This window comes from Hypanus sabinus, chromosome 30, assembly GCF_030144855.1.
Source record: "Hypanus sabinus isolate sHypSab1 chromosome 30, sHypSab1.hap1, whole genome shotgun sequence".
Taxonomy (NCBI): domain Eukaryota; kingdom Metazoa; phylum Chordata; class Chondrichthyes; order Myliobatiformes; family Dasyatidae; genus Hypanus; species Hypanus sabinus.
This window is the reverse complement of record NC_082735.1, coordinates 35,766,017-35,781,411: the sequence shown is the minus strand read 5'-3', so window position 1 is coordinate 35,781,411 and position 15,395 is coordinate 35,766,017. Positions and strand designations below refer to the sequence as shown.

General features: G+C 45.4%; 1 protein-coding gene across 1 annotated transcript in view; it reads right to left on the bottom strand.

Moving 5' to 3' along the window:
- The window catches only part of LOC132383365 (protein lin-28 homolog A-like), a 76,911-nt gene that overhangs the window by 7,554 nt on the left and 53,962 nt on the right, over positions 1-15,395 (bottom strand). Inside the window, exon 3 of the mRNA XM_059954256.1 lies at positions 5,855-6,039. Within this exon, the coding sequence (XP_059810239.1) occupies positions 5,855-6,039 (185 nt within the window). The remainder of the gene's footprint in view (positions 1-5,854; positions 6,040-15,395) is intronic.

The window sequence follows — 15,395 nt, the reverse complement described above, 5'->3', positions numbered from 1 at the left end:
TGGAGTATTGACCATCAATATACACATTTTGGTAAAATTAAACATAGGACTGAGTAACTTCTGCAAATGCTTTGGGGAAACCCTCACCAAGAAGGACTGCAGAGATTCAAGCAGTCAGCTCACCACCACTTCCCCGAGAGCAATCTACAATAGACAATCCACCCAGGACGTGCCCTCTTCTCATTGCTACTATCAGAGAAGAGGTACAGCAGCCTGAAGACACACACACTCAGCGACTCAAAACAGCTCCTTCCCCTCTGCCATCCGATTTCTAAATGGACATTGACCCAAAGCACTTTCCTTCCTCTAATACCCTGATCCTGAACCTCAACATGATTTGTTTTAAATCTCCAATGTATTACCAAGGAGATGCACCATAATTAGAGATCCATCCACCAAGCCCCGTTCAACTTAGCAGATGGGTGTCAAACAAATCTGCACTATTTCAGAAAAGATCAGGATCAGGTTTAATATTACTGCATATATTGTGAAATTTGCTGCCTCAGTGTCAACAGTACATTACAATACATAACAATAACAACTGTAAATTACAGCAAGCATATGAAAAAGTTAAACTAAATAAATAGTGCATAAAGAGAGAAAAGTAGTAGTGAGGTAGCGTTCACGGGTTCATTGTCCATTCAGAACTCTGATGGCGGGGTAAGAAGCTGTTCCTGAATCATGGAGTGTGTGCCTGCAGGCTCCTGATGGTAGCAATGAGAAGAGGGCATGTCCTGGGTGATGGGGGTCCTTAATGACGGATGCCACCTTTTTGAGGCAACGCTCCTTGAAGGTTGTCCTGGATGCTGGGGAGGATAGTGCCCATGATGGAGGTTTCTCAACTTTCTGCAGCTATTTTGAGTTTACGTAGTGCCACCACCCCACTCCCGCACCATCCCCATTCCAGCCAGTGATGCAGTTGGTTCAAATGCTCTCCACAGCAATGACCTGTTCTGGCCCAAAGCTGATCCATTAACGAACATCAACAGACTACGTGGTCATCCTCAAGATTATAACTGGCTGCTACATTTCCTGCTTTACAAATATGAGTACACTTCAAAGGCTTTGGCACTAAAGTGCTTTAGGGTGCCTTGAAGTTTCTCTTTGCACTTCCATGATGATTGACAGGTCAAGCAAGTGAATGCCCTGAGGCAGGGGAGGGCAACTGGAGTTGGGAGGTCTCTAATGATGGCTATTGGTACATCAAGGCCGGAACTTTCCTGGAAATGATCAGAAATCAGGAATTTCCTTCTCCAGTGATGGCATTACTTCAATTAAATAAAACTCAGGGAAAATAAGAAATTTGAATGAAGCTTTGGGCAGTATTGGAGAGCTGATGTCCCCAAATGGGCATCCTACTTTAATCATCGCCTCTTGACCTTTGAAGGCAACTAAATGAGTGATGCAAAATAAATTATTCATGAGATTCAATTGGTAAATAAACACAAAGGAGATTGGGGCTCAATTAATCAATGTCATCAGTCTCCGTCACCGTGGAAATATTAAATGAAAATCAATCACACTGATAAGGGGGGGGATAAGGTCACTAGGGCACTTCCCAAACAAACTATGTACCCTCAGGGAGTTAACCATCCTCACCAGCCCCTACCCTATTTTTCATCCTCTCAAACAATTGAAAGCCCCCCCAACAACTGTATGAGTATTACATACAGTTCTGGTGTCCCCACTATAGGAGGGATGTTGAGGCTTTGGAGAGGGCGCAGAAGAGGTTTACCAGGATGCTGCCTGGTTTAGAGAGCACATGCTATCACAAGAGGCCAGACAAACAGGTTGTTTTCTCTGGAGCAGCAGAGGCTGAGGGGAGATCTGATAGAGCTCTACAAGATTATCAGAGGCATAGATAGAGTAAATAGGGAGTGTCTTTTTCCCAGGATTGAGTTATCTAACAACAGAGGGAATACATTGAAGGTGAGAGGGAGTAGGTTCAAGGGGGATGTGAGGGGTAAGTTTTATTACTTCAGAGAGTGATGGATGTCTGGAATGCACTACCTGGTATGGTGGTAAAGGCAAATGGTGGTAGAGGCTTTTAAGAGACATTTGGACAGGCACATGGATGCAAGGAAGATGGAGGGATATGGACATGGTGTAGGTAGGAGGGAGTAGTGTTTGGGTGTTTTAGATTTGCTCTTTAGCTGGTTCAGCACAACATTGTGGGCCAAATGGCCTGTTCCTGTGCTGTACTGTCCTAGGTTCCATGTTTTATGTTCCAACTAGGAGCCAAAATACCATTGCAGTTAGTGCGACACTGTTCCATTTCGGGGTGTGGAGTTTCCAGTTCAATTCTGACGTCATCTACAGGGAGGTCTGTACATCCTCCCCGTGGAATGCATGGGTTTTCTCCGGGTGCTCCAGTTTCCTCTCACAGTCCAAAGACGTGTGGGTTGGTAGGTTAATAGGTCATTGTAAATTATCCCATGATTCAGCTGTGGCTAAATCAGGGTTTGCTGGATGATGCAGCTCGAAGGGCTGGAAGGGCCTATCCTGCACTGTACCTCAATAAATAAATAAATGACAAACTTTCCCATCACACTCTCTCATTCTCTACATCATTTCCCTCTTAATCCCCTACCTCTGTCTCATTCTGTACTTGTGTCTCATTGTCAAAAGTCATTAGCAGTATGATGCAACAGGGATTTTTAAAATCAAAAAATATTTGACTCCAAACCACCAAAAATGATAATAGGCATATTATTGAGGAGAGTGGTTTTAAAGTACATCATAGAGATTAAAAGGGAGGCGGAGAGGCATAGAGTCCTACATAGTTAAACTCTGCTCCTGCTGAGACACACAGGAGGCCTGAATTAGAACAGCACGTAATGCAGGGCTGCAGGGCCAAGAGCACGTTAAACTGATAGAAGGGAATGAGATTTTCTATTTATTTTAAATTGATGCTCTGTTAAATCAGGGAGCACAGTGGTCAGGGGAGAATGGGATGATGCGAGTTAAGATTCAGGCAACAAAGTAGTTTAATAGTAAAAGACTGGAGACTTACCGTTAGTGTGGGGTTACTGCAGCGATAACAAAGGCAGAGCATAAAGCTTTCTGTAGCAGATGAGCTGGGCCGGGGTGAGCCCATAACAGCACTAAGTGGAAATAATCATGGTGAGAATGTGCCAGGGTGCAGGTGATGGCTGGGGCTTTTTCTTCAGATAGCAATTACAGAAATTTGATTTAGATTTTCCTATTTTCCTCCATGTCTGCCCGTTTTTTTCTCTCTCTCTTTACTGCTATCTGTCTCTTTCTGCCTCTGTTGCTGGTTTTCTTCTTTCTTGTTGTTCCAATTCATCTTCTGCCTACCCAGACATTTCTACAGAAGCAAGGTGAAAGTCTGGTTTCACTGCTGAAACAATGGCTGGATCGTAGCTGTCCGGCCTGTTCTTCACACTCCTCTGCCACGGCTAGACCCCAGGACTGCACGAACCTTTGGCAACCTCCTAGAGCAAGGGTTCCCAACTTGGAGTCTTCAGACCACTTGCTTAATGTTATTGGTCCATGGCACAAAAAGGTTGGGACCCCATGATTTCGAGGCTTCCTTCAGCTTGGGCCTCAATCCTATCCCCCGATTTCAGGCAGCAGAACCCCCAAAACGCTCAAAAGGTCTCATAATTTAACTCATAAAAATAGTTTAAAAAAAAACTTTTATTCAACTTTTCTTTCACTTACCTCTCCAACAAGCTCAGTAACCCACTAGATGGAGCAGAAACAATTACCCCAGTCACGTCTGACACGAGCGAGGGGTGCAGGACAGGCAGGCAGCAGATATAAAATGCAACATGTCCCCCAGCTCAGCTGCTAAGCAGGAGCTCAGACGGAGTGCAATACAGCAGGGGAACAGACTCTTTGTCCCACAATGCTGTGCCAGACTAATTAAACTAGTAATTAAATGCCTCGCTAAACTATTCTCTTCTGCCTACCCAGATTCAGTTCCATTCTAGCTCCATTCTCTGCATTCACATGCCCAACTGCCTCTTAACTATATCCATCGTGCCTGCCTCCACTACCACTTCGCATTCTAGATGGCCACCATCTTGTGAAAAAGACTCATGGGCCGTCCGCAGCACATCCTTAGGTGAGTTGGTTGTTCGTGTAGAAGATATATAATAGCAATCTAAACCTGCGCCACACATTTCCTTTCAACTTGCCGTCTCTCACCTGAAATCACTCTTTCCCAGGATAAAGATACCAGCTGTCTACCAAGCCTCTTATAAATTTTTACCAGGTCTCCCCTCAAACTTTGTGCTCCAGAGAAAACAACCCAAGTTTGTCCTACTTCTCCTTATAGGTCATACCCTTGAATCCAGGGAGCATCTGGTAAACCCCTTCCACGCCCTCACCAATGGCTCCACTTCCTTCCTATAACAAGAACCACCAGCACTGAATACAACAGTCCAGAGGCAGTCTAACCAGAGTTTTAATAAACTACAACATGCCTGCCTGACTCTAGAACACAATGCCTCAACCAATAATCACAATCATGCCCCCAATTGATATTTCGGAGTGTTCCGTACGTTTTGTGTTCCGATGCGGGCCATGAACCTGCTCGGCACCTCACCAGTGGTTCTCCTCAGGCCGCCAGCGAAAGGTTAAGTACATTTCAGCTCATTAACTGCTGCTTCATGAAAGCTCACTGACTTAAACCTGACTCACTGCTTGACATCATTACAGCTCCCCAGTGTCTTAATCTCAAACCTGCCCAATTCTCTGCATCTAAGTCAGTTAACACCCTCTAGGGGGTGACTAGGGGGCATAATCTTAAAATAAGGGGATGCCGTTCCAGGACTGAGATAAGGAGAAATTTCTTCACTCAGAGGGAAGTGGGGCTGTGGAATTTACTGCCCCAGAGAGCTGTGGAAGCTACTACACTCAATAAATTCAAAACGGAGCTAGACATTTTCCTGGATAAAAATGGCATTAGGGGATACGGTGAGCGAGCAGGTAAGTGGACATGAGGCTAGGTTTAGATCAGCCATGTGATCTCCTGGACCAGTTTTCGATAGCCTGGATGGGTCGGAGAGGAATTTTCCAGATTTTTTCTCCTCAATTGGCAAATCGGTGTTTCTCTTTCCCCGGGTGATCACATGGGTTTGGGCGGGATGAATAATAAAATAAAATGGGCGGCATGGTGCCCTGTTGGTTGGCACTGTTGACTTCTGGGATTCGGTGAAAACTAGAGTTAAGATTGGATCAGCCATGATCTTGTTGAATGGCGGAGCAGGCTTGAGGGGCCGATTGGCCTACTCCTGCTCCTATCTCTTATGTTCTTATGTTTATGTTATGTACTCCCACCCATTTCATTCTGAGTGCCATAGGAACCAACCCTTAGAATACCGTGCTTCTGAGTCACTCCAGGTGGACTGAGATACAGGACCTTCCCAGCCCTTCGAGCCATGCTAAACCCGATTTAACCCGAGCCTAATCACAGGAAAATTTACAATGACCAATAAACCTATCAACGGGTAGGTCTTTGGACTGTGGGAGGAAACCGGAGCTATTCCAGAGGAAACCCAGGCTATGACGGGAGAACGTACAACTCCTCACAGACAGTAGCGGGAATTGCGCTGTGAAGTCACTACGCCACCTTGCAGAAGCTTGAAACCACATCACCTCACGTGAAGCTGGATGGCGAGTATCCTTGGTAGGTAGAGTTTTGCCTTACTGCAGTGATGACAAATTTATCTCCACTTCACACCCCATCTCCCCTCTCTGCTGCCTCCCATCCTGCATTTGGGATGGAACGAAACACTGGCTCCGATACAAGGCTTTGAGGACAAGAGGTGACTGGGATCATGTGCTGTTCAGAGAGCTGTGCCCACCACTCCCCTCACCATCTCACCTGTCCCCTTTGGGTCTCCGCTTTTGCATATTCTTCCCTTTAGGCCTCCTTTCACTCCCGATGCAGGAGGTGCCGCCAGGACCTGTTACCCGTATTGATTCCAAACCTTTGGACGATTTCTTGAATGTAAACTCCACTGGCTCTCCCTCTTTCAGACTGCGGAAGCCCTCCATGTGCAGCTTGCTCTGAAATAAAACAGCACTCAGTGGTAAGGAAATTGATACTACTGAGAATCCACTCAAAATGTAATAGTCCTTCCAAAGGAATTTCCCAAATTGCCTCAAACAAACAAAATAAGGAAAGCAGTTCAGGTCAAAGTGTAACATAGCCATCACAAGGCCACTGTCACTTGGTCACTAGAATTCCAAGTTTCACCAAAGACTCTAGCAAATTTCCACAGATGTACCATGGAGAGCAAGGTTCAAAGTTAAATTATCAAAATATTTATATGGCACCATAATCATTTTCTTGCAGGCATTTATGAGAAAATAAAGAAATAGAATATGAAAGACCATGCATAATACTAACAAACACTGTGCAAAAGACAACTATGCAAACAGTACATATATAAAAATAACTCAATAATACTGAGAACGTGAGTCTGTAAGTTGTGGATTCAGTTCAGAGTTGAGGAGAAAGGAGTTATACACACTGGTTCAAGAACCTGATGGTTGCAGGGTAATAACGGTTCCTGAACCTGGTGGTGTGGGACCTGAGGCTCATTGTGGTGAGTGAAGTTATCCACACTGGTTCTGGAGCCTGATGGTTGTGGGGTAATAACAGTTCCTGAACCTGGTGGTGTGGGACCTGAGGCCCATTGTGGTGAGTGAAGTTATCCACACTGGTTCAGGAGCCTGATGGTTGTGGGGCAATAACGGTTCCTGAACCTGGTGGTTTGGGACCTGAGGCCCATTGTGGTGAGTGAAGTTATCCACACTGGTTCAGGAGCCTGATGGTTGTGGGGCAATAACGGTTCCTGAACCTGGTGGTTTGGGACCTGAGGCCCATTGTGGTGAGTGAAGTTATCCACACTGGTTCAGGAGCCTGATGTTTGTGGGGTAATAACAGTTCCTGAACCTGGTGGTGTGGGACCTGAGGCTCTTGTAGCTCCTACATAATGGTACCAGTGAGAAGAGAGCATGGCCGGCTTCTTGATAATGGATGTTACTTTATTATGGCAGGGCCACTTGTAGATGTGCTCAGTGGTGGGGAGGGCTTTACCTGGGATGGACTGGGCCGTGTCCACCGCGTTCTGTACACTCTTCTGCTTCAGGGTATTGGTGTTTCTGTGCCAGGCCATGACACAACCAGTCAGGATACTCTTCACTGCACACCTATATCAGTTTGTCAGCATTTTTGAGGACTTGCCAAGTCTACATTAACTTCTAAGGTCGAATTCTGACTGGAGATTCAGAATTGGAAAAAGCTGCAGAGAGCTGTAAACTCATAGGCACTAGCCTCCCCACCACCGAGGACATCTTCGAAAGGCCACAAGAAGGTGGTGTCCATGAACAACCCTCAGCATCCAGGACATGCCTCTTCTCATCACCACGGTACAGCAGCCCAAAGGTGCAGAAATGAACGGCTTCTTCCACTCCATTTCAGAACAGAAAGTGAACACTGCCTCACTAGTTTTGCTCTGTTTAGTTTTTATGTATTCTTATTGTAATTGATAATTACTGTAGTGCTGCCACAATATGACAAATTTCTCAACACATGCCAGTGGCGATAAACTTGATATTCTGCTGTCACCAGGACTTTGGTTACAAAGCTTATTGATTAGTGTCAGCTGTGACTCACATGTCAACACTCTTGCTTCTCTGTCCGGACTCACCAAAGCCTCCGCCATCAGCAAGGCAGCGGTCAGATGAAAAGCTCTCCTGCTTGCTCCAATGAGTACAGCTCCATCAACCTTCCAAAAGCTCCAAAGTTTCCTGGACAGTGCTGTGCATTGTACTGACACCCCAGCTGCCACCCCAAACAATTTACCTTTTCCACTGTGGGCACACCATAGAACGGTACCAGCACAGCTCACTAAGAGCCCTTCGGCCCACAATGTTGTGCTAACCTTTTAACCTACTCCAAGATTGGTCTAACCCTTCCCTCCCACAAAACCCTCCACTTTCCATTCACCCATGTGCCCCATCTAAGTCTCTCAAAAGCCCCAATGGATCTAGCTCTACCAACCCTAGCAGTGTGTTTCATACACCCACCGCTCTCTACATAAAAAGCCTACCTCTGATATAAACCCCATTCTTTCCCCCTTCACCTTCAAATTATGCCCTCTCATATTAGCCACTTCTCCCCTGGCAAAAGACACTGGCTGTCCACTCTGTCAGCTCAGTCCAGGAATGAAAGGGTTTTCATACAAGGAACATTTGATAGCTCTGTGCCTGTACACACTGGAACTTAGAAGGATGAGAGGGGATCTCATTGAAACCTTTTGAAAGTTGAAAGGCCTCGAGGAGATGTGGAAAGGATGTTTCCCATGATGGGGGAGTCAAGGACAAGAGGACACAGCCTCAGGATGCAGGGATGTCCATTTAAAACCGAGTTGTGGAGAAACTTCTTTATCTAGGAGGGTGGTGAATTTGTTACCACAGGCAGCTGTGAAGGCCAGGTTGTTGGGTGTATTTAAGGCAGAGATTGATAGGTTCTTGATTGGGCATGGCATCAAAGGTTACGGGGAGAAGGCTGGAGCATAGGGCTGGGGGGTGGGGGGAAAGGATCAGCCATGATTGAATGCCAGAGAAGACTCGATGGGACAAATGGCCTTATTCTGCTCCTATATCTTATGGTCTAGGTCATCTCTCATCTTTCTCCACTCCAAAGAGAGAAGCCCGAGCTCACTCAACCTTCCCTCATAAGACATGCTCTCTAATCCAGGCAGCATCCTGGTAAATCTCCTCTGCACCCTCTCTAATCCAGGCAGCATCCTGGTAAACCTCCTCTGCACCTTCTCCAAAGCATCCACATTCCTCCTATAATGAGGTGACCAGAAATGAACTCCAATGGAGCATTTACTACATGCACTCTGCCTTTACGTACAAATTTAAAACTTATTAATTTATTTATCGAGATACAGTGCGGAATAGGGCATTCCTGACTTCGAGCCATGTCGCACAGCGATCCCCAGATTTAATCACTCAGCAATTTACAACCGGTGTGTCTTTAGATTGAGGGGAGAGAAACTGGAGCACCCAGAGGAAATCCATACGGAGAGAACGGACAAATTCCTTACAGGCAGTGGCGGGAATGGAACCCCGGGTCGCCTGTATTGTAAAGTGTTGTGCTAACCTAGTCCTTGTGCATCAGTACGGAAGAGGGTGGTATTCAACCATCACAACATTGACAAGTTAGCCACGATGCATTCAGACTGATACTGAACATAACCTGCTGAGCCAGATACACCTATGCAGATAGCATCAGTGCTGGTCACCGAATAACCAACCAGGTCAAGCCTAAACACACTGAAGTGTTCACCTTTTTTCACAGACCTGCCAAAATACGGAAGGTTTGTTGAATTTGTCACAACTTTCCTTGCTGGCATCAGACCTGAGGGATTCCCAGCACAAACTGACTGCTTTAATGTTACGCTTCACCCTAGCTACCGTCCCAACCCCCCACACTCTCTGCCAATGCAGGCAAGTCTGGGACATTCCAGAGCCACTGATACTGCAGGAGGTGAGTTAGTGCTGTAAATAATAGGCTGGTAATGATGGTGGGGCCCACTTTGAAAAGTCAGAAGAGGCCAGTGTGTCCGATCCTCTAATCACAGGAGCCTGTCGAAGTGAGGGGCATGCTGGGAAATACAGGACATCCTACCCATACACATTGCACAAGGCTTTCGTGAGCTCCACTGCATTTACTTGTCTCTCTCTCTTTCCCCAGAGCAATAAATTCAAAGCAAAGCAATGGTATTCCAAAAGACTGATGAATTTTTACAGCAAAATTGCCTCTTCTCTAATCCACCCTGTCTCAGCCTACAACGATCGGCAATCACTGCAGAAGAAAGAATAAACAAGAAAACAAAAGGGAAGCCTCAGGGAGCCACCAGAAGCTGCAACTTCTCAACATCTTAACCCCTGGGGGCATATCTATTATACAGTACCTTGAAAAAGTATTCAGCCCCCCCTAACCCTTTGTTCACATAGGTAGGTATAACAACTAGGGACTCTCATCAATTTAACTGTGAATTTCTATTTGGGAATCACATGCTCCCAGAGCACAGCCCAAAAAAACAAGGAAAGTTGAAAAGCCCAGAAAACTAAGAATTCAGGAACTGAAATGCCAGCAGTTTTCAGCCCCCTTTATTTAGTACTTAGCTGAACCACCTCTCGCAGCCAGTAGTCTTTTTGGATAAGTCTCTATTAGCTCTGCACAACCTGATGGAGCAAGATTTGCCAGTTTCTCCTTGCAGGATTACTCAAGCTGTGCCATTTGGGGAGCAGCAGAGGACAGCAACCTTGAGGTCTTGCTAGAGATGTTCGATTGGGTGAAGACTCTGACTGGGCCACTCAAGGACATGTCACACTAGTCTCTCTTACAAGTTCCATTCTTTAATGGCATTCTGTAAGTTTACAAAGGTGGCCTGACCTAGGTAGTGCAGCTGTGCTTTCATATTTTTTCCTCTTTTTTTTACAATGGACTGCACTGAGGTATGTTCATGGTCTTTGAGATGATTTAGTATATTTCCCCAGCTATTTGCTTCTCTATAATCGTTTCCCTAACTTATCTTAAATGTTTTTTTTTTGTTTTCATTTGGTTTGATCTGTTGAAAACCTACCATACTGTTTGACCTTAAGAGAGAGGGGATAATTATTGAAAATAGGTGATCCTCTAATTTTCTACATCAACAAATTGGATGAGTTGGTAAAGTAATATACGGTATTGCACCTGAGGAAAGATAGCATAGTATTTACAAATGGGATGAATGCCTATTCAGCCTCACAATTTTGTTCTTTTAACTTTTAGTAAACTTAACAAATTTGGAATTTTTATTTTGATTTGACATGAGGCAGAATGTTTTGTAGATTAGCTCAAAAAATCCTACTTCAATCTATTTTAAATTTAGAAAATGTGACAGTAAAATGTGAACACAAAATCTGCAGATGCTGGAAATTCAAGCAACACACACAAAATGCTGGTGGAATGCAGCAGGCCAGGCAGCATCAGGCCGAGACCCTTCGTCAGGACTAACTGAAAGAGATAGTAAGAGATTTGAAAGTAGTGGGGGGAGGGGGAAATCCGAAATGATAGAAAACAGGAGGGGGTGGGGTGAAGCTAAGAGCTGGAAAGGTGATTGGCAAAAGGGATACAGAGCTGGAGAAGGGAAAGGATCATGGGACTGGAGGCCTCAGGAGAAAGAGAGGGGGAGGGGAGATCCAGAGGGAGATGGAGAACAGGCAAAGAGTGATGGGCAGAGAGGGGAAAAAAGAGGGGAGAGAAAATAAATAAATCTGGTTGGAGGCTACCCAGATGGAATACAAGGTGTTGTTCGTCCAACCTGAGTGTGGCTTCATCAGTAAAATGTGATAATAGTTGTGAGTGTTAAATACTTTTTCAAGGCACTATATACATATCACATGTCCACTTGTCACTCTCGCCTGCCTACCGCCCACAACAAACTCCACCCTACAATTTCAGGAATTTTTCTGATTTTAACTAAATAAAAATTGCCAATTCTGTGCGCACTCAGGGTGAGATTCAAAGTATACTTATTGCCAAATAATGCAGGAATTATACAACCTTGAGATTTGTCTGCTTACAGGCAGCCACAAAGGAAGGAACCCGAAAGAACATAATTTAAAAAAAGACCAACCCCCAATACGCACAGAGGAAGAGAAGGGAAAAAAAAACATGCAAACAATAGAAGATAGTAACAACAGCAATCCAAGCCAAATTGAATCCGTAGATCCAAATCCCTGTGACAGCCCTGAGTAGGCCTCAAGCCTCAGCATTCAGTCCATATTAGCGGGGCAAATCGCCACAAAGCTCACAGACACGAAGCACAGCAGCCAACAGCAGTCACACAGCCTTAGTGTCGCAGAGAGAGGAGCCCCAGTCTATCTGGGCTGGTGTTTAAATTGTCCGAACTCACACTTGGACCTGGATTTTGCTGCCAAAGGAGCCGTTCTCAACCTCTCCAAATCAGCTTGGCATTTTAAGAGTAATCCACTCTCATACCCGGGCCAGCTGGATGGGCAATCAGGTAAGCAGCAATCAGGTAATGACTATTGTGGAAGAAATACCTCCCTGTACTCCATGATAAAGGTTCTGGTCTTAACCAGTATAGATGTGATTGATCCCACTGCCCCCTCCCAGGGCCATGTGCAGATGTGATTTCCCTTGTCAGAAGTGACTGACCTTGTGACTTCACCCAGATGTGATTGGCTCCAATGCTGAATAGAGATAAGTGACCCTCGGGACTCTGTTCAGCTATGATAGAGTCCAGGTCTGATAGGAATGATCGCCGGTCTTCATCCCGTTCACAATCCAGGCTTAGAGGGAGGATAATGTGAAAGGGCAGGGCAGGAGCAGCTGCACACTTCAATAACACACACACAAAATACTGGAGGGACTCAGCAGGTCTGGCAGCATCTATGGTCATGAACCAACAGTCGATGTTTCGGGCCGAGAACCTCTGTCAGGACTGGAAAGGAAGGCGGAAGATGCCAGAATAAAAGGGTGGAGGGAGGGGAAAGGAGGACAAACCAGAAGAGAAATAAAGTGGGTGGGATTGGAAAAGGGCTGGAGAAGGAGTCTGATAGGATTAGGATGTAATTATGTGGGCTGTGGGGAAATGATCCCTCTTGTGTCTCTTGATCTCGTTACTGGAGATTCAGGGTCACTCGATCTTGCCAATTTTATCTGCTCCATGCAGAGAGAAAACTGGAAGGCCAGAAGGGCCTGTTCCTCACTGTACCTTAATGTAATAAACCGGATTCACACAAAGAAACTGAAATTTAGTCACTTGATATCAGCAAGGCTGGTAGCATTAACATTAGCTTACTTCCCATTTAAATAGTTTCAGCACAGCAGTTTGCACAACGCTACATTTACAGCACCCGAGGGGCAGCAAAGTCAAGGACCTGTGAGTCAGCATCTCACCTGGTCCCAATGTATCAATGCAGCTACAACGGCAAGCACCACAGAGTCTATGTTTCATTAGGAGCTTGGTGTGTCACCAAAAACACTCCCAAATTTATGCAGATATACTGCATCACTGTCTGGTGGGGTGGGGGTGCTAATACACAGGATCGAAATAAGCTTCAGAGAGTTGTAAACTTAGTCATGTCCATCATGGGCACCAGCCTCTGTAGTATCCAGGACATCTTCAAGGAGCAATGCCTCAAGAAGGTGGTATGCGTGTGTGCGTGTGTGTACATGCACATATATATATTTCTATATAAATACTTGATATAACGACGTGCTCTAGCTTCCTACCGCACTCCAAAGGCATGCAGGTTAATGTTGTGGGCAGCCTCCGTTGGTACCAGCATCATGGTGATCTGATTTGACGCACGTGACACATTTCACTCTGTTTCGATGTATGTATGACAACTAAAGCTAATCTTTTCTTTAAAAAGCTAGTTTCCTAAGCCATATGGGGGGGGGGGGGGGGTGGCAGTTAAGCTACATCACTGGATCCAGTGTCACATACAAGGACAGACTGGGTAATAATGTTCGATTTCCTCCCTGAAGCACTAGAGCACTAGACCTTTACAATCAGCCCTTGGGATTACTTTGAATGATACCAGCTCTTTATTCCAGATATATTACTTGAATTTAAATTGTGTGGCTTACTAAAGACAATATAGTCAGTTTGGGACCACACAACAGTTTTAATCATAAAATAGAAATGTGTCCCTCAGCCCATCACACCCATAAAATCATGAGATAGCAGCATTAGATCATTTGGCCCATCAACTCTGCTTCACCATTTCAACATGGCTGATTTATTATCCCTCTCAACCCCATTCTCCTGCCTTCTCCCTGTAACCTGTGACACCCTGACTAATCAAGAATCTATCAATCGCTGCTTTAAAAATACCCAATGACTTGGCCTCCACAGCCATCTGTGGCAATTAATTCCTCTAGCTAAAGAAATTCCTCTTCATCCCTATTTTAAAAGGATGTCCTTCTATTCTGAGGCAGTGCCCTCTGGTCCTAGACTCCCCTATTATAAAAAACATCCGCTTGATGTCCACTCTATCCAGGCTTTTCATTATTTGGTAGTTTTGATTAGATTCCCCCCTCATTCTTCTAAACTGCAGTGTGTAAAGGTCCAATGCCATCAAATGGTCCTCATACCTTAACACTTTCATTCCTGGATCATTCTTGTAAACCTCCTCTAGACCCTCTCCAATGCCAGCACATCCTTCCTTAGAAAAGGGGCACCAAACTGCTCATCAGTGCTTTATAAAGCTTCAGCATTACATCTTTGCTTTTATATTCCAGTCCTCTCACTATGAATGCTAACATTGCATCTGCCATTCTCAGTACCAACTCAATTTGCAAGCTGTCCTTTTGGTAATCCTTCACCTCAAATTCAGGAGCAACACACAGAAAATGCTGGAGGAACTCAGCAGGTCAGGCAGCATCAATGGAAATGAATAACAGTCAAGGTTTCACACCAAGACTCTTTTTCAAGGCGGGACTCCCAATTCCCTTTGCACCTCTGATTTCTGAATTCGGTCCTCATTTAGAAAGTGAAGTGCAGGACCATACCCTTTCCTGCACTCTTTTCCACCTGCTACTTCATTCCTTATTCTCCCAACTGAAGTCCTTAAGTTGTCTCCCAGCTTCCTCAATACTATCCGCCCCTCCAGCTATCTTTGTATTATCCATAAACTTTGCCACAAAGCCATCAATTAACCTACCCAGTACGCCTTTCTGACTGTGTGAAGAAACTGGAGGACCCGGGAAAAAAACCCGTGCATTTCATGGGGAGGACGTACAGAGACTCCTTACAGAAAGGCACCAGATTTGAACTCCGAACTCCAGAATGTCCCGAGCTGTAAAAGCATTACAGTAACCGCTCCCCTAGCATCGTAATACTCAGATCTTGCCAGTGTTACGAAATCCCGTAACTGGGTCACTTACCAGCAAAGATAGAGAGGTCCGTTGAAGTCTGATGGTACTATTTTTAGGACCTTCTGCTGTTACGTGGTCGCTTAACGTTTCTTCTGGTGCGTCTGAGGGGTTGTCCCTACAGCCCCTCTTTTATTCTGACTCGCAGGGTCGTAAATGTCAATCAGGTTGGGGGTGATGCAATCTCTCCCTCAACCAGCCCACTTTGCCCGAGGGCATTCACGTAGCAGAGCATCTCAATCCACAAATCTGTCTCCAAGAGACAATGGCCATGTCCCGTAGCTTTACATCGCTATGGGGTGGGGGGGAGAAACGTGACATCCTGCACATCTCCCCCTCATGTCCTGGGCCCCTTTTTGACTCAACCCAACAGTGATCTGGTGATTCTCACAAAGGAGGGGGCCACGGACATAACACCCCCTTTCTTCTCAGGGCGTTTTTTACCATT